Here is a 25,322-nt window from a genome sequence, read left to right as displayed (position 1 = left end):
CCCAACCCTCCTCCTTTACCCGGGCTTGGGACCGGCAGTAACTCTAGAAGAGCTACAGGCGGAGTTAAATCTTTATTGCAGTATATTTTAAATTTTCTTTAAGTTTACAATGAACAATGTATAGTTCATACTATCATCGAGATATATTCACTGCAAATTTGTTTTATAATCTATGTAGCTCATTAAATCAATATAATGAACATTTGTGATAGTAACGTATATATTTCTTCTTTATTACAACTACACATGCTGAGTAAAAACTAATACTGTGCTTTCATCTAGACGTCAAGGTACATTTATATTAGGATTTATAATCGGATGGGTCAAAAGCAAGAAAGTAGCTAAAATCTAGTTGTTGAATGAAGTACCAAATTTCGTCTTTCTAGAAGCGGCTGTATAACTCGTATTGACAAGCGTACATCATCACTTATTATCGAGTATCATCGTTTCTAAAATCCTGTCCGATGAGTTGTGAGTCCATAACTTCTGTGATCAGCTTATGTACTTTTAAAATATATTGTACTGCATTACTTGACTTGTATTGCTTTTTATAACGTCAGTTATGGCATAACTAATCAAGATATACCTTTAAACACTAGGATTGAACCAACCTCGTCATATCAAACAAATAGTGCAACGATAGATATCCTAACATTTCGATGTTGTAGAAAAGTGCTTCATCTGTTATTCATTTCTTTAACTTTCTGTTTGTGGTAATATGAACGATAGAAAAGATATAGTTTATTTCCTCTGCGAAACGTCATGAATATTTGTCACGCTGCAATATTACCATGTATTAGGTTTAATTCTCTAAAAATCTTGTCTTATCTGTTCAACTGTTCATAGCACATACTTTCATTTAATAATTCATCATATATATTCCCTTTATGGATAATAAAGGTGTCAGTAACTATGACAAAATACTGTGCATCTCAACTTGAAAATCTGTTTTATCAAGTATAACATTGGAAATTTACATGAACCAAATTATGTTTATAATTCATCGTAATTTTTTCTTTAAAATGTGCATATGTGTTTTTGTACATGTTTTGTTTCTATTTCAACTTGTATATTATTATTTGGTCAATCATTAAATTTCTCCCGTTACTTATCGATCAGTTCTTATCACATGATATTTTGGGATTGTTGTTTGATTGGGTGTATATTAGTTTAGGTAAGTATTACATTGTACACAATAAACGATGGATTATAGAGAGAAAAATAATGTGACAGTGTTATGCACTAGTAATTTTACATATGATGATGAACGTGTAAAGCAAATATGTTTTTCGGGTGTAATTTATTAGTCACTTGAATCACTTCTGTGAGATTATTGATTTTACAAAGTTTCCCCTTGATATACATGTATCACTTAATTCCTTTTGGGAAATATCAAAAAGCGTAATGATGTACAAAATAGAATTTGTGAACACTAACAATAAATAAGTCAACGCTTTATTTTATATCTACTTATAGGTTCAATATATAGGATTTACAAAGAATAAATGACGTAATTAAAAAAAAAGCGGTTATTGAAGACATTTACATCGTAAATCTAACTTGTTTATAATATCTATAGTGTTTCTATACGGTTCACATTGGATATTTACAGTAATATGTACGTTTAGATGTTATCGAAATGAAATATCTCACCGATTTAATAGTATTCACAGGTTGTCACATTGTATCATGAGTACATCAGTATTCTAATATCACAGCTTACCTTGAATTGAGACCAGCAATTTGTTTGATAGGTTGAGTATGTTTAATGATGTATGAGGTGGGAATGAACGCCATTCCTAAACTCATTATATGGTACCTAGGCTACGTTTGACTTATTCTTATATGTCTGAACGGGAAAAGCCTTAGGAAACTACGGGATGAGAAAAAGGTGTTGAATACATGGTGGTACAAGAACACAGGTAGGTATAGGCATTAACCCTCTGATTAAAACTTGAAGATAAGTATGTGCTGCCGAGATCCTTAAAGAATCAAAACTGATTCATCACTGTATTTGGCAACATAGTTTATTAATTGCTTACAGAATATTCGTCATTTTTATTGTACTGCCCACTTAATACTGTTATTGACTACACTAAATCGAACTGTCCCACTGTTTTTGTTTCGAGGTTACATCATTATACTTTCCTGCCCCCATCTATTGCCTCATAATCTCATAATCCTATTGGTGTAACGCATATTTATTTTGGTGCCTATTTGTATCAATATTTATACATTTTACATAAATAAAGAGGTCGTATCAAAGCGTACTTGGGACGCATCGTTTTTATTTGAGGTAGATGCATGATAACTATTTAAGTGTTTAAAATACTCAGAATTCAGGCACTGGGTTGCAAATGCTCAGGCGTAAATATGATCTGAGGATTGCAAATGACCAGAAAACAACTTACTTGTTTTGTTATTTTCATTTTTGCCTATGTAAATTTCTTTTTTTCTTACCTAAGCCCCTCACGAGAGCTGTTTTTCATTTTTATGGTAGTTAAAGATTCTGTCTTATCATTCAGTGGTCGTTTTAGTATGTTCAATGTTTATTTTAATTTGTAGAGTCTTTCTAAATATATTCACTCTTATATGGTGTTCCCTTAAAGAAGTCTTCTTCGGTTTCTGCAAATAAAACTGTCTTGTAATATTCCTTTTGAGTAGCCATGGTTTAAAAAAGAAAGGGAATTATAATATCCAGATATCCGAATCATAGCTAGAATTATATTACGACCTAGTTCAATATACATTACGACCTCATCCTACTCACACTTCTGTTTGGGCAGCTGTGTAGTTACAGTAGCTCCAATACAAATAAAGTGCCTCAAAGCCATGTGTAAATTTATACTTGGTAAAAGAGTTGTATTATTACTATTTCTACTATCATCCCTGTTGTTATTATCCTTTTTTAATTCTAAGTGTTGATTGAAGCCCTTCAATCACAGTCTAGTATTTCCTTGTTTTTTCATTTTGATATATTTGTTCATCTTTCGTATTGTTTTGCATATCCGTTTACTGCTATAGTAAATAATACGTCTGAAGTTTATTAACTATTTGAAACAAATAGATATATGTGCATATGAGTTCGAATCTTTGACAGAACTTGATTTTCATCAGAAGTACAAAATGTTCGTTAACAGAGTTTTTTTTAAAGTAATATTTAGGATGCACAATTGTATAAAACTAAGTATGGATTTGGTTTTATTTATTTTTCTATATTTTATGTGATTAGATAAACACTTAATTTATTATTTTAATAATCCCTTTCAAATTACACCTTAACAATCATTGAAAAAACAAAAGTTTATGTGTAACACATCAAATGTGTTTGTATTTCATTTATTTCCGGTTAACTATGAAGCGTGAAATGAAATAGGAATAATAAAATTGTTTAATCAGGTGAAACTGTAACAGAGTTTGCATTAAAATTTACCAATCTCTATGAGAACAATGATAATAGCTTATGTCTGTTGCTTATTTATTACTAAAACTATCGAAGTCATAATGCGACGTTTTTTGTAGTTTTCTGAAGGTAGACGATGGATGCAAAACATGTGACCTTTGTTAAAGTTCTCTTCAAAGTTTTCAGCCGTTAGGTTAAATAAAGAACTTAGACTTAAAATTTATGCGATTTGATGCAGTTTGTGATGTTGCCAACTGCATATACGTTTAATGAGTGGAAGGTAGATATGGTAAATGAAGTCTGTAAGATCGCTGTTAACAATGGTTGGAATAATTGAAATTGGAACATGATGTATCTTAAATGAACAAGGGAATGAATTATTTTCTCTGTTTTTCAATCAGTCATGTAGTGATAAAATTTTGTTTTGTATTGATGATTATCATAGTGTTGTTCAGTTTACAGTGGTTTATTGTTTCATAGTACAACACCTTTAAGTGATCACCCTGATTAATAGCTCGATTTAGATATTCATCATCTTATCTGTTGTTTATTTTTGATAATTGAGTCAATAGACTTGCACAATGTAATTCTATAACAATTGAATAAGTCTCTCTTTATGTACGTTTCCATTACTGTCTAATTTCATGGTTGATATGCATTTATCAAACGTACAAATAGAAAAGAAAAAAAGGCAATTTAGAATATAAATGTTTATTAGGATTTATTTTCATTTCATTTTTAAATGAGATTAAGTTTGAATCTAACTGTTATATAACTTACACAAGTAAATTTCATTATTCACTAATTAGTGAGTGTTCAAATTCACAATTCACACAAAATTCTAATAAAACGAACAATTAAATTTCAAAGAATTGGGTGTTTCCTATTTTGTTTTAATTACATCAAAGTTAAAGTGTTATACATTCAGATTTTTTCAATATCATTTCATGGGAATTAACATGTACTTGTGTGTTTAAGCTTCACTTATTTTGATTGCTTAAAATTATCTCAAACGAATTTAAATGAAGGAAATTATAATCTCCTAATAATTCAAGAATTAAGATATACTTTGGAAAGTCTTAAAATCTCTGGTATTATTATAATTCAGTAAAAATATTAGCACCTGTCAGTGACAAATACTGTCATTTTGATAGGAAATATCCTGTTTGTTATCCTTTGTTTACTTAGGATTCTTTGTAACGATTGAAGGAGTTATTAGTATAAAGGCGTTTGTAGAGATTATTGAATCCTATAATTTACCTCACGGACTGACCTTAACTATACAACCATTTAAAAACAGGGATAATAACTATATTCTCATTAGTGAATAACTTCGAGAGGAGATTCTCGGAGTTTTAATGAGCTGTGACCACACGAACTTAATCATATCGGGCAATGAGGAATTTACCCACTAATGGGTGAGATTTTGTGAAACGGTTGAAGTTCGGAATGTAAAACTCTAAATAGCTGCTCTCCGCTAGATCTAAAGTTTTTGGTTACATCCCAAATTTTGTCACGGATGGGTACTGCCGAATAGTTGCATACTAGGACGAAATAGTGATCTAGTGCGTTCTGGCTTTCATTATATGTCTGCGGTCAGTCTGTGGTTGTAAACTATAAGATTATGAACGTTTTTTTGGAATCAACCCAAGTTTGGTAGAGATATTGATTTAGTTAACTGGAACGAATGCACTTAACCTCAAGTCAAATGTAATTGTAGTAATCAGTTTAGTTATTACGGTTACTTCTAATTCTTGAATACGCTGTTATTTATTGTTCGTCAGTTACTATTTTTCACTCATTTTCTGTTTCCTTTTCTTTATATTTCTCGACTACCACTGGTATTATTTTCATTTATGAGTTTCCTCTAACTGTGGCTGTGGTGACCATGGTTTGCGGTCTCTATTGTGGCCTTTAGGGTTTTCGCTTAGCCCATGGAGTTAAACTTATTGAAATGGTGATAATATTGTTTATTTCTTACACTTAAAGGTAAATTACATTTCACTTTTCAAACTAATTGACCCTAATGTGTCGTTTCATGGTTGATGATAATCGCATATTCCCATTCATTAATGCGTGTAACAAGTCGATGCAATTCTTACGATATCTTTTATAGATTTTCTCGCACATTTGATTTCGTTGATTAATAGTTTTTCTAAAATATTTTCCTATCTGAATTACTTTTTTAGCCTGTTGTGAGAAGTAATTCAATCACTGAGTCTCATAATTCAATTAAACACAATTCACCTACTATCCATAATAATCCTACAATTGATAATAATGTAAATGAGTAAGTCTTATTTCTTCATTCCTAACGTTTCCGATTGTTTTATTGATGTGGTTTTCTTCAATTCATGAGTTAAATGTTAGTCATTATCTTATTCATCAAGTATATTTTTACTACAAACTTCATACAAGATTCTCATTCATATAAAATTTCTTCTCGATGTTGCTACAATGCTGTTATGCATTCTATTTTCTTTTTATGTTCTGTTAGGCACATTCTTGAGGATATTTATTTTTCACTAAAAAAGTTCTAGTTATTTCATCTTCATATCTTTAGGGAGGTTCGTTGTGACATTGATAAATTTTCATAGATTCACTTCACTTACTTACAACACAGAAATCATAACATCATTTACTAAAAATTAGGTATACTCACTTCGTATTTACAGAAAAGTCTTGATTAAAATTCAAATAAGGGACAAAAAGAATGGAGAAGAGTTTCTAGTTTAGAGCGTGAAGTATGATATTGCGTAACAGACTGATGTCAAAAAAGATATGATAAAATCTACATTATCCTTTTAAATACAAACATTCGATCTAAATCTTTGGATAGTAATCATTCAGCAGACACAGTAAACTTGGAGCTGTTCACTAACTGATTATTCTGAAAGATACGACATTATTATTTCATAATCTTATCAATATTTATTTCTTTAATTCTTTCTATCCTAATAGAACTCATAGTGAAATTGTACAATCTTCAAACGTGCATTGTTGTTCATCGTCTTCTTCAATACAAAAGGTGTTTAACTCATCTAATTGTAATTTTAAAGATTCACAAATTGATACACCAGAATCCTCTTCAAAACAAGTTGAATTAGAGGTAAAATTAGAAGAAGTAAGTTAGAAAACTACTTTTAAAGATTCATCTTTTTATCATTTCTCCTTTTTCATTAGAATAATATTATATATTTGATTTATGCACAATTGTTTATGAAGACAAATAAATTTGTTTAATTAAGTGTTTTATTTTGACATTTGTTTATTATGTAGTGATATCTTTTTTATGAACTAATACAAGCTAAGATCAACTTGTTTTGACTTTATATCCGGCTTTTTATCACGTGATTTATCCACCAATCAAAATACGACTGATACAATCTTAGCACTGTGCCAAACCAATGACGTTCGACCGGTATGGGCAACCTAGCGTCCTTATTGGTCCTATGTCCGCCTAGCCCGTCCATTTGAATCCAGAATACCAATACCAGCTTCCAATATGCGAATCGGATCGAATCATTTATTTCAAACATACTCGGTTTATATATCAACCAAACAGACCGCAACACACCATAAAATAGAAAATAACATTTTTACACAATAAAGCCAAAAAGTGGCTGTGAACGTGAGGGTCAGTAGTCAATAAACTGAACATAGCTTAAGAACCGTAAATCGTACAATAATAAATTATAGGTCAAAATAAAGCTTATAATAAGAGGAATATAAATATACACAATCTAATTATTGAATAGTTATACCATAAGAATATATAAATAATATTTGTCCATTAATAGGTCTCAGAAGTTACTCGTGATTTAATCTTCGCTGGGATATAACACAACTTTATACTCACCTTATTATTCAATTATTTATAGAACCCTGTAATTTCCTAACCAATATTATCTATCCTAGACTACAATAATTTAAAATGCATTATTTTATAAGTAATAGTTTTAATTATGATACTTTTGTGAAATGATTCAGTTGACGTTTGTTTCATTTACTAGCCTTGTTATCGATTATTCAATTTACTTGATTTAATTAATTTCAATCTTTTTTTTCTTGTTTGATGAGTACCTCTTAGTAACTCTTAGGACACTGAAATGATTTAACATATAATTATTGTATTCATATATTTGAGTAGTTTAAATATGAAATAAATCTCTAGTCAATATTCATTAAACGTTGTTATTATCAGGTCATTTAATTATGAAAAATGAAAAGGGGTCTTAAAGAAAAGAGAATTATGTTATTTTTTTTTTATTATAACGGTACAAGTATTTGAAAAGTTGAAATTTTTGTAATTATTTTTCGGATTATTATTTTTATTGAATAATTAGAAAGTAACTGCAGCTATAGTATTTATGTATTTTTATTGTAAGCTTCCAGTGAATCGGTTCAATGTCATTGTACGTTTTTTTGCTATTCCTTAATCATCATTAATTAATTATGTACTGTTTAATTCACTCTCTTCCATTTATGTTACGGTTGTGTTTAAAGTACGATTTCTGATTTAGTGTGTTGTGTGTTCGTATTGTTCGTATCTGTGTACCGGGTGATTAGAATATATATCATGGTACCTGTCTGCTGACCTCTCTTCGGACTTAGGACAGAGGATAAAGAAAAGCTTTTGGATAGTGTACCATTAGGAGTGTAGCCTACATTGGTTCAAGGTTAACTGTGCTGGTCAGAACATATAATTATCAAAGCCTAGGACTCTAGGCCGATCAGGCGTTCCATCCTGATAATTTGATATAGCTTAGTCTGGCCTAGATAACCGGATTAAGCTGCTTCGGTGTTTCGTGCTCAAGTTATTGTTTCTCCCAACTACTTTCTTAGCCCCTAACATTCTAACATGATGTCTGTGATATCGATCCACTTGATCGATTGAATTCGTTAAGGATTAAAAGATTACACGAACATATCAATGAAATCTATTCAGTGATTGATCAACTGTTATTTGAAAATCAGTTGTGGTTTCATTATTAAACCTGGTAACTTTACTTTTACCTAGAATTCAATTAGTTATATGAATAAAAGCTTAATAAAGAATCCCTATAAACAACCATATATATATATAATTTCTAGCATTGAATGTTAGTTTCGTTTACAAACTGACACCAGGTGAGAAATTGTTGAAAACTGTGTTGTATTCTTTAGTTAGTCTTGCATCGTCCTACTTTGAGATTTATATTGTATACTCGCAATACCTTAAAGCGAATCATACTTAGGATCTTCGGTTCATGCAATGAGTACAATTCCTTTAAACGCGTAAGTTAGTGTGCTATGCTACACATTTTTTAATCTAATCATCACTGATAGTATCCATTATTTTAAGATATTCTCAACTGAATATTTTATCATTAAACTATTCGTTTTAGATTAGAATTTTATTTAAATAATTATCCAAGATCAAATCGACTGCACATACTTGTTTATATATTTCTATTCATAACACAAAAGATGCACACTAACTTACATAATGATCAATTTTAATACTTTACCAAGTTATTGTTTAACTTCGTTGCCATAGTATCGACTACAGTCTATCAGCTTTGTTTATGCTCTACAAGTAATAAATCATTGTATTATTATAATTGTTTATTATTACCGATAATTAATAGGGATATGGATTATATACTAAATTCATTTACATACTAACATCTGTTTTACCATATTTTAATCAACATAAAATTTGATCATATTTATCTTTTTCTAAGATCAAGTTCATTTAAGGCTTCTTTATTATTATTATTATTATTATTATTATTATTATTATTATTATTATTATTATTATTATCTCTAATATTGGTATAGTTGATGAGATTATCTAGTTACATAATATTAATATAGAAACACACGATTTACCTGCATAAGCTTCAACGAAACAAAGAACATGGCCATTTTGTTTGTGTAAATAGTCCTAAAAATACACATTAAATGACTCATACAGATTTGTTTACAGTCAGTATGAACTAATTATGTACATGTGATATGGATAATTGCCTTCCATAAATGAAATTATTTTCATGGGATACATATTGTTTAAACTGATTGATCATGTGTTTGTGACCTCTGTCTTATTTGAATAGCCCTTAAAAATGATCTAGTTCTGTTGATCAGTCGTAATGTCTTAATATCATTTAGACTATGCTTTGATGCTTGTTGGTTAGAGATATTTATATTAATATTGAATAAGAAGTCCTAAACACACGAGCTCTAATTCGAAACCTTTCTTAACCACGTGATATCAGTGGGAGAAAATATCTTCATCTTCGTATACTGATTTATTGAATCATATTCACTGATTATATGACGTTAGATACTGAACTCAGCTTTTTGGGACAAATTCGTGGTCCGAATTTTGTCCTTTGGTACGGTTTTGGTTTAGATCGGCCAATAAGTCCAGTCATTAGTGTGTTCTCTTTGTAAAGTAATTGTTATACGATTTCTTAATTATCACTATGAGGTTTTGTGGATATCATAGAATTTTCGTAGATTTTAAATCACGAAATGATTTTAGACCACGATTGAGAACTTGAAAGCAATGGATGGCCGTTTCACCGTAGTATAGGGTCCCACTTTGCGCATTCATGACCCCGCATCTGAGAATCGAGTGTAAGTGAGACTATCTCAGAAAAAGACGACACTCATCTGCTCCCAGTCCAAACGTTAAGAACTACTGGCGGAACACTTTAAGGAGCAGTTCAGCTGGTCTTCAGCTACTCTACAACTACCCTCCACTTCCAGACAGTGTGAATGAAACATTGAAGTAGGTCCTCAGAATCTGGCTGAATTTCAAAAGGCTATAGTTAATCTGAAACAAGGAAGAGCAGCTGGTCCAGATGGATTGGCTCCAGAGGTGTTTAAGGATGGTGTTTCAGTTTTAGCGATTAGGTTGATTAATATTTTAGGTAAAATCTGTAAGTTGGACGTTATTCCTTCTGACTGGTCACAACCACTCATTGTCGCGAAATATAAGAAGGGGTCAAAATCATCCTGTGATAACCATAGAGGGATTAGTTTGACTAATATAGATCTAATATACTAGCCTCAATAATTTTCGGGCGCCTAACCTTAAAAGTATTGCTCGTATCTGCTGGGATCAACAGGTAAGTAATAGTGTGGTTAGACGCAGAGTATTGGGGAATGACGACAAATCAGTTATTACTTCTGTGGTAAATTCTATGAATTTGTTGTTCATCTTGTGCTAATGAGGTGTGGCAGTTTGGACCAATGCATGTGTGTGCCTGGTCCTATGTTTTATCTGACTGACTCTTCTTCTTTTTCCCTGCTCTTATGTTGCTTTATTGACCGGTAAATTTCTCTTTCCTTTGATCATGAATAAGTGAACTTCTTTTTATTAGGATAATATATTTTCGTACTTTTTTTATAGCTTTTTGTCGTACGACAATGTAATATCTAACTTGCTTATTTGTTTAGTTGTCCACTGCCCTACATTTCTGTTAATATGTGTAAGTGTTTAGCATTTTGTAGTGGAATTAATAGAAAAGATCAGTTTTACTTCGCACATGGGTCAACTTGTATTTGTTTACACACATTTGTTGTGTAGTATGTAGTAAGAAAAAAAAAACAGTAAAGGTTGTTGTACTCTTCATTGTGATATAGTTAACTGACAATAATTTAAAGTTCACTGTTTTTTTCAATTGACATTGTGTTGTCCTTCATCCAGTTGATATATTCTCCTTCACTCTCTCAGCATATATACTTGATCGATACTACGTATAATGTACATTCCTTAAGGAGTATGAATTTTCGATTCGTCACTTTTTCTGGCTTTTGTGTGTACATCGATTTATTCTTATTTCTCTCTAATTTTTTCCATTATTATTTTTATCATTGTGTTTTCCTTAAGATGCATTAGTATCCGTTTTTAATGATATAGCGTCGTTTTTGTTTCCACTGTATTATCTCTCTTTTTCTATTAACAGGATATACATTCATATCATTTTCTACATGGATTATCTGAGATAGAGTTCATTGGCAGACTATTTTCTTATATGCTAAGGTGGTGACGATTTGAATAAAAATCTGTTGAACAGTGGAAGGCAAAACTCTTGCCTTTAGACTATAAACATATTTTTCTACCATTTCAGCTACAAAACTCTACTGACTGCGTTTCGTTTTAATTTCTGTATGCTATTCTGTGTTGTAAATATAAGGATGAATACTCTATCAGTCAATAGCATTTTTATCTTGAATTACATTATTACCTGCAAGCTGATCACAACTAACTCACATGGTGTTGTTATAAATATCCATTGGATAGTTACCTTTATTCATATTGGAGATAGAACCTAATACATACTCATCTATTCAGTTTACCACATTATATTAACCCCGCGAGACAAAATTATCAAAACAAAGCTCAGATTAGTGAAAGTAGTAACAGAATCAATAGTAGTAGAAAAGATTAGGGGTATATTTTTGTAACATAATTGATAAGAAATTGGTTGCTTTGAATTTTTCCCGATTTTAACTCCCTTTTAACCTCATTCATTCAGTATTACTTTATATATATATATATATATATATATATATATATATATATATATATATATATATATATACTTGATGCATGTTTGCCAACAGAATACAATGTGTTTATAATTTCTTTATGCAACTGAATAGATTAGTAAAATAGTCACTTATTTCTCAGGTTTCTGAAGTGTAAGACTCTAGATAAAAATTGTTCGTTTAACTGTACTATATCCTTATATGTAGTCTTTGCTTTATATGTTACTACCATTTACTTAGCTACTCCTATGAATACGATGTTCATTTTGTTGTGCTAATGCGATATGGACCGATGCATAATATGTGCCTGGTCCTACGTTGTAACTGACTGACTGATTTAACCGGTAATAATGTGTTTATTGAATACTAACAAATAACACTTCACTTTTTAAATCGTATTCATATAAATTTCAATATATTAGATTAAAAATCATTTATAAAGTAAATGAACAGTTTATAACACTATTTTTTTACACTGATGTTTATAGTACAGTTTGTTTTGTTTTGCGTACAGTTTATGTCACTAAAATATTTTATTCCTATGATATAAATATATATGAGACAAAAAAAAACTTATCGTTTCGACTGAATATTACTTAACTTCACATAACCTTACAGTGCAAAACTCGATTTATGTAACACTCTGTATTGTTACTTATTATATTATAAATCATATATATATATACACATAATTGTATACATTGGTTCTAATTCTTTGTCATTCATTGTTACATGAATTAGACCCACATTATTGTTAGTAAAATATTTAAAATTTTTCAGTATATACGTATTTGTTCTGATTATTTTACGCTTTAAACATTTCGTTTTTGTCAACGAAAAAAAAAACGTTTACAAGAAAATCATTTAGTAGATTAGTTAGAAAATAGTTTGGCGCACTTTTTACTTCAAACGAATGCTTCGATATTTCGTTGACAAGGACACTGGTTACAGATTGTCACCTTAATACTATGCGTTTACTCTCTGTTCCACAATTTGATTTATGGAACAGTTCTATTGATTTATGCCTAGTTCAATAGGTTTTTTCTATTATAACGATAAAATACAAAATAACTGAAATCATATGGAATAGTGGGGTGGTTTTAGATTATTTCTTGTTTTATTTGTTTTTCTGTCTTTTGATTTTGTTTTCGGTGGTGGCTTTGTCAGGTAGTAAAAACTTGTTCATCTTACAGGACAATATCGATCACTTAAAGAATAGTTAGGTTTTAACTAGCAGTGAAATCCAGAAAGTCCATTTTTCACCCTATATATGACTCGTCAACGGAATATATCTCCATACTTATATTGAGTTTCATATTGGAATTTGATCTCGTTACTTTTCCTTCCAAACGCCAACATTTTGTCCATTGAGCTAATTAGTTTAAACAGCTACTAGCATGCTCAATGGGTATATTATTATGTCATACTTCACCATTGAATGAATCATAAAATTTCAATTGTTTAGTTGAACATACAAATATACTATATGACTTAATTATTTCTCTCCATATAATTGAAAGCGTTGCTAATAATGATGTTCATCCACTCAGTTTGTCCCTACACCGATTAATCTACTACTCTATATAAAGTTTATTATCAGTTGTTACTTTCGCTGTCTCTAAACGTTTATGTGTGTCTTATCTCTTGGATGTTGGTGATAGTTTTTAGCAATCTGAATTTCTCTTATGTATAAGCAAAAACAGTGGGGCGCAAAAATGACAACTTTTATCCACTAAGTTCTTTCCAGTTAATCTTGAATGGGAATAAGCTAGTTAATCTGTGTGTTCCATATATTTTAAAAAATACTCTTAGAATATTCCACCCGAAAAACAAAGAATATATGATCTAGCATTTGTTTTCAATGACTTTTTCATGTCTTATAGTTAGATCTAAAGTGATTGTGTTGTTACATCGGATAAAACTCTTAGGGTATGCAAATCAAATGTTTTTTCATAAAAAACAATTGGAAATATGGATTTCACGTGGATGGGGTATTATTTATCCAGTAAACTACGTCGTTGGTTAAGTCAAAAAACAGAATCGACTGGTATCTATGTGAATAAATCTGATCTACTTGTGCAAAAAATGGTACAATCATCCTCACAACATACTCGTACCATCGCTATTCCAGTCTTTTCAGCGAATGTTACATACATTACTCCATTTCCCTTTTTATGAGATTTGTATAGTTTCTTATAACATAACCTTAATTATTGAATCACCTTTCCTTAATAACATGATATTTTTACGAATGACTATTGTGTTTTTTATTGCTGTTTCCACGATAACCACAAAGCATAACAGTTCCTATTCTCTATTAGATTTTTTCGCATACGCTTTTAATCAATTGATTGAAACTTAGTAATGACTGTTTTTTACTTTTTTCTTTTATTCTTCCAGGCTATGATTATTCGTAAACAACAAGATGATTATATAAAACAATTACAAATGTACTACGATAATCTGTTAACGAAACATGCTCTAGCTGAAGTTACCATAGATCAGTTACGTATGGGAATACGCGTTGGAATTGATGTAAACAATCCGAGCGATACACCATCTCAGAATGTATCAAATAAACCAAGATCTCATAGTATGCAAACTCTACATTCCAACATTAATAATAGGCGTGTATCCGATGTAGGTTATCCTCAAGTCAATAGTGGTTATCATCAGACTAGAAATAATTCTAGTAATAATAATAATAGTCTACATTATTCATCAACACCTTTGTTAGAACAACAGAAAAATCGAATAAAAAGAAATTCATCGACACACGATACAAGAATTTTATCAGTGACTTCTGATAGTTGGGAAACTGGACTAGGTAATATCAGTAATTCTAGTCAAATTCATCGTCAGAAAGATACGTCTAACATAAATAATTATGGTAATCAACAATCTGTTTTCCATAGTCAAGATCGTATCACGTAAGTTCATTTTATCTAATTTATCTTTCATATGTTCATAATACACTGATTAATTAAATTGATGTTGTAACAATACCCTAAGTGCTTACCTTTAGAAGATCATCATTTAATTGGACCTTATGAAATTTTTTTTATTAATTGAATAGCTTGCAACTGATTTTACATAACGATAAATCAGTTATCCCTAGTACATATACTGCTTTGAAATTTATTTACTATTAATCAGCAATGATAGTTTTACATACCGTTACTTCCTTTTTTTTACCTCATGCTCTCCAAATACAAGAACAAGTAGTAATAATCCTATACTGGGTCAAAATCACTTCAGAAAATCTTCTGATCCTTCTCTATGTTCTGGCGATGATGCTTCTCGTTTTCTCAATGATCCGATGAAAACGTCCATCAACTCAAGAAGAAATACAATAGCAAATTCATGCTCTCCTGGACAACAATACAAACAACAAAATCAAATGAATTTATCATCGTCATCAAATAGAAATCACATATTTTCCGGTAATAAGTTTATATTTGTTTATTGAAACTACTTTGATACAGAATTGCTGTTTTTATACTTCATATTTTCGCAGTTAAATTAACGAGTCGATCTAAGCTGGACCACCATTGAAAATCTAGAAGAACTGGACGGTCGTCTCTCGTCCTAGTATAAGACTCCTCAGCAGTGCACTATTTCAATGTTAACTATATCCGACTCCCAGTTATTTTTTCAGAAGAAAACTGGTTTAATAATCTAGTTTTTCCTTTTTAACTGTTAACTAATAATCTTTCAGTTTAATTTTCACTTCATTTTTCAAGTACAATATAGAATTCACTGAATAATAAAATTTATCATTAGTTTCTAATTTTTTTTACACTTTGAACAACAACAAGAAAGTGTATACGTGAATACTGACATTCATCAATATTACTCGTGATTATCTTGGGATGTTTGTTTTCTTACTATGTTTCACTAGTTAATTTCAATATTTTTAGCTTGATTACAATTAGCAATCCAAATTGTTGTGACGCACAGTGTCCAGGAGTTGGTAATAATACATGCTATTTATATACAAGAGCTTCGGAGCTCGAGAGATGGAGTATATATATAACACTTTAGGAAATTAAGTGTTAGTGGTTTATTCTTTAGTCCTTGAAAATGAACATCATGTCTTGGTCAATCACATGTACCTATCAGTTATTGATTTCTGATTGACCCACAAACGTATTAAAAGGAGCATTTCAATTTGTTTCTAAAATTGCTCGCAGTTCTTTGTGTTTCCTAATTAATAAGTTCCTAACTAGATATGCGCGTCTGAAAAAGAAGAAAAGTTCCACTGAATTATCTAAGTGATTAGCTTCTGATGTTTTGCAACTATGATATAAATTAATTTCTGTAAAGAGTTTGGCGCAAAAAATAAAGAGTTTAAGTCCTAATGTGGAAATCGTCACTGAGATTCAATCAGATTCATCTGATGATTCTCAGGGTAAACGAAATGTATGTCTTGGATTTCACTGTGTTCGATTATCTAACCTTATATTTTAAAAATGTTTATTTGTTTAAATAAACATATGTATTTATTATTTTACCAAAGCAAATTAGTCACTAAAATAAGATTACTCATTACGATAACTAAATATTATTTATCATTTCACTGTTCATACCAATCATTTATTTTTACCACTTCATCTTACGTCTTGTTGTCTTTATTTTAAATTTTTATAAACAGTTTTGGAATCACACAATGGATGTAACAAGAATGAAGTATTTATCAATGAAGAAGAGTTTGACAGTACACCGACGAATATTAATCATATTAGTGATCAAAATAAACAACCAGACTGTTCAAAAGATCCAATAGACATTATTCAACACTCACAGAAAGCCATTTCTACTGATGCCGCGCCATTAGTCAACGGTACGCCCGATTTAGATGACGATATAGTGTGTGGTCCTGAAGCTATTCAAATGGAATTGCTTCTACGTGTTGCTGATTTACAAACACGTTTGTCTACAATGGAATTGTACGCAAATGAACATCGATTTATTCCAGATGCAGATTTAGTCACAATGCAATTGGATTATGGAACATTGAAAAATTATTATGATTTAGCTAAAGTTCGTTGGGGTAAAGGTAATTCTTGTTCTACAGTTTATTGAATTTCAAGTTTGTGTTGTCTTGTAAAATTGTATCTATATTAGATTTTCAAATGGTCATATGTAGGAGATAGCACTGATATCAAGTTTATAACATTTTCATGTGAACACGAAACTATAAAGCGATATATCTGTGGTTAAGATGTTCAGCTTTCAGCAGTGAGACTATAATTTATGGACGACCTTTGAGCGCTCCTGAAGTGATCTTGAGAATGTCAATCAAACTGCTGGTGTTAAATTAGGGTTATAAAAAATAATGCGAGGAATTAAGATTAGAAATTATAGCTGGGATTTAGAGTCAGAAATTAGAGGCACGATTTTTATTACGAACTGATATCAGCTTTAATGCCAAAATGGTATTTAGCCATATGGCTACATGAGTTTCACGCTGAAATCCAAGACCTGGAATCTTAAATCTAATTGGTTCGTCCATTAATAATAGTTTCTCCCTTTTAGCCTCTACGTTATAGTCCCAAACCTACTTAGATAAATGTTCTTAGGTTTTTCTATTCTAAGCAACCATAGTTCTGTCTAACTATTCTCTCAGTCTTTTATACCGTTCTGGTTTGAAACCTTTTTCGATGTGGTTTACGCATATTGTAGAAACCATCTCCAAACGATTGTCTCTAGTTGTTGCCTGCCCAATTGTTCTTCAGTTGATAAATCTGTGTGCTATAAAGCTGATCACTGTAATGTCCACTAACTTTATTATCGTTCACGAAGGACATGCTTCTTTCTTCTTTATATTCATTTTTTTTGGAAAAGCTTTCAAGTGACGTCTTTTGAGTGATAAAAATGATCTTTTTAGGATTTAGTTTTAAAAAAATACGTAAAGTTTCCTTTCTTACTGTAAACATTTTATGTACTCACCTATGATGTGAACCACAGTTTTATCCCATTAAGTCACATAGTTCATTTAGCATAATTACAAAAATTTATCCTTAGCTCCTTTCATGTGATTTCCTTTAATCACGAATAAACATACCTGTCTGTCATTATGAAATGTTATTATTTTCTTTACAGACCCTCAGTTTGATGTCAACAAGGTATTGATTGGCGAAATAAATCACATGGGTAGTCAGTTGGATAAATTAGGAAGTTATGTATTAAATAGTGGTGAAACAGTATCATCTCCATTATCTACAAATTCTTCATCACCTGCACCACTTCCAACGCCACAACCAACTTCCATGTCTATTTCTGATCTACCTGTAAATTGGAAAGACTTAAATATATTTAAAAATTCTAGTCGCATACCTTCAGGTGAAAATAAACCTGTGAAAAATACTACAGATAGTGGTGTTCTGTCATCTCCATCCTCTTTACCTAGTCGTTCAGATCACGGTCGATTATCCTCTGTGTCTCCGTTACATTCTCCAATTGTTGAAGGTTTGTTTTATTATTTGCTTACTTTATTTCACATTACCCTACTTGGACTACATATATGTTGAGAGTAATTGTATCTTTATTTATTGACTAATGAATTTTCATTATATTTCTATGCCTTTCGGTGAATTGCGATGTTGGTATATGAACTCTTGGATAGTATCTGTGATTTTTTTTTAAATCGTTCACTGCAGGAAAATCAATAGTATTTGTTGAAATTATTTACATGGAGTTTTGTGATTTATTGTTTGCCTTAAATTAGTACATGTCCAGATGTTATGATGTTTAAAAATTCTGGGTAGTAGAAGGTTGTTCTGATCAAGTCAATTATTATGATTATGGTCAATGAATACAATTGTTTCTTCTTAATACCTTTTGTTTTACAATGACAATAGAACTAACTATCAGTGGTTAACATCTGCCTTATGGTTGTGATGACTTTTTATTTAGCTAGAAGTGCATCACTTTATAATCCATATTTGAATAACTTAATACTGAGGTTTTGAAAATAGTTGAATAACTCATTCTGATTGTAATAGAATACACCGTTCTGAAGGGTTATCCTGACCATGCAGCAGTATGCATCACACTCAAGAGTTAAGTTAACATCATCTGAGGAATGCAGGTACATTCTGCTGACGAGTTAAAAACAAGACGAAACGCTCATCGTGGATTTCACTGCTAGTCACCATTCATCTGTGTTATAATACTTGCGACGTGAGGGCAATATCGAAACAATCCTCATAGCATTGATTGTATCCTTAATTAATAATGGGGAGGTTCAAATAACCAATACAAATTAAATACTGAATATACTATACTGACATTCATCAAACTGCTTACATAAATGATTTCAGTTAGATGTTTTGTTTAAATATAAACAGTATTTTATGTTCTTATAATTTAATTATGAGAAATGTCTGTTTCAGGTAAGCAACATTCGATGATCATTAAAATTTTCAATGTCACTATTGCATAATAAATCTATTAAATATCTAATATTTTAGATAAGTAAATGGCTTAAAGAGGTCATCGCAACTTTTATTCTGGTATATGCTGCAGAATAGTTCACATACTTCTTTATGCCCATTTTATAATGACGAACGGAAGCGAGTAAAGCACTGGATTAACAATTAAGTGGTTCAACATTTCGTCACTAATTAGCAGGTTTGAAACCCTTTCTACCTTCGGTTTGGTGAACTAGATATTTTCATCGGCCCTTATAGTTGGATTGGAGCCAAGTATGGGAATCTATTCTTCGTTATTGGTTAATAATAAGTGAAGAAGAGGTGGGATAAACCCAAAACTAAGATATGGTACTTACCACAAAATGCCGTTTACGTTTGATGTGAATCATGCAGAAAACGATGTACCTCTTGAATATATCAGCTGTATATCAATAATAATAATAATAATAATAATAATAATAATAATAATAATAACAATAAGTGTTTGTATTTGTCATCTACCGCTGATTCTCTGACGTGATTAGCGTATATTTATTTTTATCACAATTGATTGATCACTGGGTAGTGATTATTGTCATGTGTGTCAATTCCTTATTAGTGCAGATCGAATGCTGTCGACCATGTTGCAATGTGGCCACCAGTCTAGGTGACTGGACACTGCGTGCACTACGTTGAAAAATATATATATATTAATACGGCCACGCATCTGCTTGCGCCTCACTGGACGCAAAATAGCCACACTAAAAAACCGCATTAGAACTGAATTGAGTAACAAGAAAACCAAAAGTAGATTCCAGGAACAACTGAGGTCACACTTAGGCAGTTCTGAAAACGAGGCTGACCCAGATTCTGCTTGGAAAGATATACAAACAGCTGTGGAAACAGCAGAGTCATCTATTAGTGATTTAAACTACAGGGTTACAATGTACCAATTGATTTCTTCAAGGTCTATTGCACTGATGGATTCTCGTAAACTCATCCCACCAGGCTCTGAACACGATGATGAGCGAAAGCGAATCAGATCTAGGTTAAGCAAAAGTCTAAGGAACGACCGTGAGCAGTGTTGGGCATCGAAAGCAAAAGAGATGGGAATGGCGGCGGCTATAGTGAACACAAAACAGCTCTACAGACTAATAAAAGAAACTGGAATTACTAAGTCAAGTGTAAGTGAGACTATCTCAGAAAAACACGACACTCTCATCTGTTCCTAGTCCAGACGTTTAGAACGATGGGCGGAACACATTGAGGAGCAGTTCAACTGGTCTTCAGCTACTCTACAACTACCCTCCACTTCCAGACAGTGTGAATGAAACATTGAAGTAGGTCCTCAGAATCTGGCTGAATTTCAAAAGGCTATAGTTAATCTGAAACAAGGAAGAGCAGCTGGTCCAGATGGATTGGCTCCAGAGGTGTTTAAGGATGGTGTTTCAGTTTTAGCGATTAGGTTGACTGATATTTTAGCTAAGATCTGGGAGTTAGACGTAATTCCTTCCTACCGGTCACAATCACTCATTGTCGCAATATATGAGAAAGGGTCAAAATCATCCTGTGATAACCATAGAGGGATTAGTTTGACTAATATAGCACCTAAAATACTAGCCTCGATAATTATCGGGCACCTAACTAAGACTCGTTGACTGCAAACACGAGAGAATCAAGCTGGCTTCAGACCTGTTCGTGGCTGCATTGACTACATATTCACCATTCGTCAGGTTCTAGAACATCGGCATACTTATCGGCGTCCGACAACGGTGCTCTTTCTTGACTTAAAAGCAGCATTTGACTCTGTAGACCGAGAGGTTCTCTGGCAGTGTTTGTCATTGAAAGGTGTACCTCAGAAGTACATAAACCCTGTGAGGGCTCTTTACTCGAACACTACCAGTCGAGTGAGAGGTTATGGCGAACGGTCATTTGATTTTGCAACCTCAATTGGTGTCCTTCAAGGCTGTTCACTTTCTCCACTCTGCTAAAGAGTAGAATGTAAAACAGCATTTTAAACTGCAACATTAAATAGATTGCTTTTATTCAACAAGCATGTACAGAACTTATAATATTATGGCGAACTGCCATCTACTTTTGCAACCTCAAATGGTGTCCGTCAAGGCTGTCCATTTTCTTCATTTTTGTTTAACTTCATCATAGACTTATTGATGGAAATAACATTCTCGTCTACTGAATTCTCGGGTATTGATCTCCTTCCAGGAGGTCCACTTATCGACTTAGAATACGCGGATGACATAGTTCTGTTTGGTGAAGACGCTGATAGAATGCAGTGTTTTGGTAGCACTGAGCAACAATGTCAGAATGTTTGGAATGCGCTTCTCTCTGTCGAAATGCGAGTTGTTGCTTCAGGAGTGGTCTGCGTCAACACCTGAACTAAGGATAGGGAGTGAAGTAGTCGAACGCGTTGACAAACGCATATATATATATATATATATTTACATTTATGCTTACAGGTTATCTGATTATAAATGTAATGATAAAATTTAATTCCTATTTTGGTTTCATAAGTCTTCCACATTTACTTATCTAAATAATCATTGGTTATATATATAAGTTTATATTAGCGAAATTTTTTTTAACGCTAACCAACTGTTTACAATGATATAATTTATGACAATATCTAAAGGTTGTAATACTGAATAGTTAAATACTACATATTATTATCTATAAGTAATATTCCATGGTAGATTTTGCATTAATCTCATCTGGGATTATTCATATAACAACCGTACCCTGTTTTGTATACTTTGGTTTTGTATTGAAGTTGTCCATTATATTATTTAAAACCGAACCGTATACTGAATACTCTTTATATATCGTATATTTCTATCATTTTTTATGAATAGATTCCTTATCGGAACTTGAGAGTGTATATATGGAATTGATGCAACATTACAATAAGATTAAACAGCTTCCAATGACTACCTTACGAACTGAACAATTGTACAATTTAATGAAGGTAGGATTGTTTAATAATCATTATCTATAACTTGAAATGTTTAGTTCCATGTTTGTGTTGTCAATAATAATAGTAATAGTAATGATCAGTATGGGGATTTATGGAGACTGTAGTATTTTCAAAGTTGAATTCACGTGTCAATCTATACTAAACTGAGGAGTCCCATGCTGGAACGAAATGGTCGTCCAGTGCTCCAGGTTTTCAGTGGTAGTCAAGCCTAGATCGACTCATGAATTCAACTGTTAAAATTAAATAATACTACCTTTATTTAGCTATTTATTCACCGGTATCATATGTTCGAAGCTTTATTATTCGGGGAGTAATTCTACTGTTGTCGTTTATTGATTTAGCCTCATTTTTTTCTTCCTACAGGTTTTATAAATCATAGATTAAAATTATAGCGTTCCTATGACCTTTCCTGAAGCTTGCATATCAAAGAAATTGTCTTCGCTTGGGCATGAATTAAAAAAAATTTATCATCTTTACTCATTAAGAATTAAAATTTGGTTATTTAAGTATTTTACACATCTTAGCGGTTAAACCGGCTATGGCTGCTCTTTTTTTTATCAGAAAAGTTTCATATCAAAACTTCGAATCATGATATCCTAAAAAAACATACGTAGGCTATATGGGATTGAACCAATTAGATTGCAGACCAAATTATGTGCTGTTGTCATACGGTGGCTAGTTCACTGTTCTACCTTTCATGTGTAGAAAGTGAAATAAGAATCACTCCAAATCAATCAGATGAGTGATTTTCATAAAGGGAATGTAATTGGGTAGAATTTTCTTCCCCCATCATTCTTCCGTTAGATGACATTTCAGTCATTTTAATACGTGATGTTCTAATCGTTTAATCTACTATTCTGGAATGTATATTGACCATTACATTTAGTTTTCTGCACAGATGTGACGTCACAGAAGCTATTTTTTTCCGTATTAGTGGTGAAATACTATGAATTCATTTACTTGTCGTATTCTGCGAATTTCAAAAATGAAGTATTCACTTGTCAAAATAAATTGATTTTCCCATATTCCACACTACTTAATTTAAAATAAAATTTCTTATCGGATTATTGTATTTGAACGGATGGTTGATTATCGGAATAAGGATTTATAAAGATTGTAGTAATTTTAATAGTTGAATTCATGAGTAGATCTAAGCTAGTCCACCATTGAAAACCTGAAAGCACTGGACGGCCGTTTCGTTCTAGTAGAACCATCGGTTTCGCGCTCGGATGCTTAACCTCTAGACCACTTAGCCGGTATTCAACAATGTCCAGTGCATCCGGGTTTTCAATGGTGGTCTAGCTTAAATGGTGAATTGTAAAGTTTACAAAATATTTTCTAAATTGATCTTGGTAATCATATAACACTTAAAAGTGAACAGTATATATTAAGATACTGGTATAAAATCTATGAACATAAATTCTAACTGTCAATAAGAAGTTATAATTTGTATTCACCAAGATATCCTCTACACAGTTTCTACGTTGTATTAGCTTATTCAGTCTTTAGATATAATCAGTTTCACTTTCGTCGTTCTCTACAAATGTACTTGACCATTGATGAAGTAACTGTCAAAGGCGTACTTATTTTAGTTGAGAAAATTCTCCCTTTAAAAAGAAAATTTTCTTAGTACTTATGACTTATAAAGTGCCGTTCCAGTTCCATACAATGCTAACCCATATGGACATAGATTTTTATTTTCAACTAAAAACTGTAAAATATGTATTCATCGACTTGATTATTTAAGATGTTAAATAAGGACTTTCAGTATCTTACCTAGCTATTTCTGATCAATCTTCTAACTGCATGCTTGAATCGGTTTCCCAAGCTCTTCTTATAACTCCAGGCTAAATCTATACGACGAAAGGAAATATGCGAAATTTGTAACGAACTCATGACTCCATGGTTCATTTATGTACAGAAAATTGAGGGTATTTATAGCATTTCAGATGCCCTCGAGCTCCTGAAAATTTTTTGGAATACTTCTAAGCACAGTAGCAGGATGGGTAACCCTGCAGTCAGGAGTGTGACACGTGACTTCACTTTCTAGATGTTTCTGAGAAACATCTGTTCAATTTTGATTGGCTAAAATGCTTCCCACCCATGAGGTTTTTCCGAGGAATGTTTCGGGTATCCCCAACAATATGTTTCTAGTTCTCTTAGCTTTGGCTCATTTATTTTTCTTTGTAATTTCATGAAGTATGTAATAAAGTGACTAACTAGATTTATTGTGCATGTGCGTCCAAACTGTTTCTATGCATATGATGAATATCTAAACTTCATCTTTACTGTTTTATAGGTTTCAGTATGTTCATCATATCATATTCAAATATATTATGTGCTAATTTTTTACTAATTATTTTAGCGTTTATATGATTTGGCGTTAACTGCCGATAATCGTTCCAGTATTATTGCCTCACCGGATGAATTAGAACGTATTTTCCAATTAGATGGGGATACCAGAAAATTAAGTGAAAATTTAGAACGTGCTATTGCTTTACAAAAACAATTATCGAACCATCAGAATTGTAAGCATTAAAAAGAAATAATGTGAAATTTTCATCTCTTTTTTTCTCTCAAGTCCTCTCGTTTATTAATATAATAATAGTGTATAATTTGTAAAACTTGTTAGATTTCGTTAGTTATTTGATATTATGCACCAGATGTTTACATCATTATAATGGGTACAGATCCAATGAAATGATTATTTTTTATTGAATAATTTATAACTTATTATCACTTTTTCAATTTTATTCATCTCTCGTCATAATAAAAATGTAATGGTTGATTATTTACAAAGAACCTTTTTTGTCTGAGGAATATACATTACCCATAATAGTTGAATGCTGTTCTCAAATTCTCCGAAGCCATGGCAATTAAGCGACTAACATCGGACTTATGTATCCAAAAAGACACAGTTGTGAATCTGTCTTAACTACAGTGATTTTATCGCCATTTTGTTACATTA

General features: G+C 31.7%; 1 protein-coding gene across 2 annotated transcripts in view; it reads left to right on the top strand.

Annotated features, from left to right (window-relative positions):
• The window catches only part of MS3_00006842 (uncharacterized protein), a 65,409-nt gene that overhangs the window by 16,625 nt on the left and 23,462 nt on the right, over positions 1–25,322 (top strand). For both annotated transcript variants that reach the window (XM_051215075.1, XM_051215076.1), the window contains exons 4-11: positions 5,593–5,693; positions 6,365–6,527; positions 14,348–14,877; positions 15,164–15,390; positions 16,602–17,006; positions 18,053–18,418; positions 22,233–22,345; positions 24,720–24,882. In XM_051215075.1, the coding sequence (XP_051068259.1) occupies positions 5,593–5,693; positions 6,365–6,527; positions 14,348–14,877; positions 15,164–15,390; positions 16,602–17,006; positions 18,053–18,418; positions 22,233–22,345; positions 24,720–24,882 (2,068 nt within the window). The remainder of the gene's footprint in view (positions 1–5,592; positions 5,694–6,364; positions 6,528–14,347; positions 14,878–15,163; positions 15,391–16,601; positions 17,007–18,052; positions 18,419–22,232; positions 22,346–24,719; positions 24,883–25,322) is intronic.

The sequence above is a fragment of the Schistosoma haematobium genome, chromosome 2 (genome assembly GCF_000699445.3).
Source record: "Schistosoma haematobium chromosome 2, whole genome shotgun sequence".
Classification (NCBI taxonomy): domain Eukaryota; kingdom Metazoa; phylum Platyhelminthes; class Trematoda; order Strigeidida; family Schistosomatidae; genus Schistosoma; species Schistosoma haematobium.
Note: the sequence above shows the minus strand (reverse complement) of the source record. Positions and strands in the feature narration are given on the sequence as shown.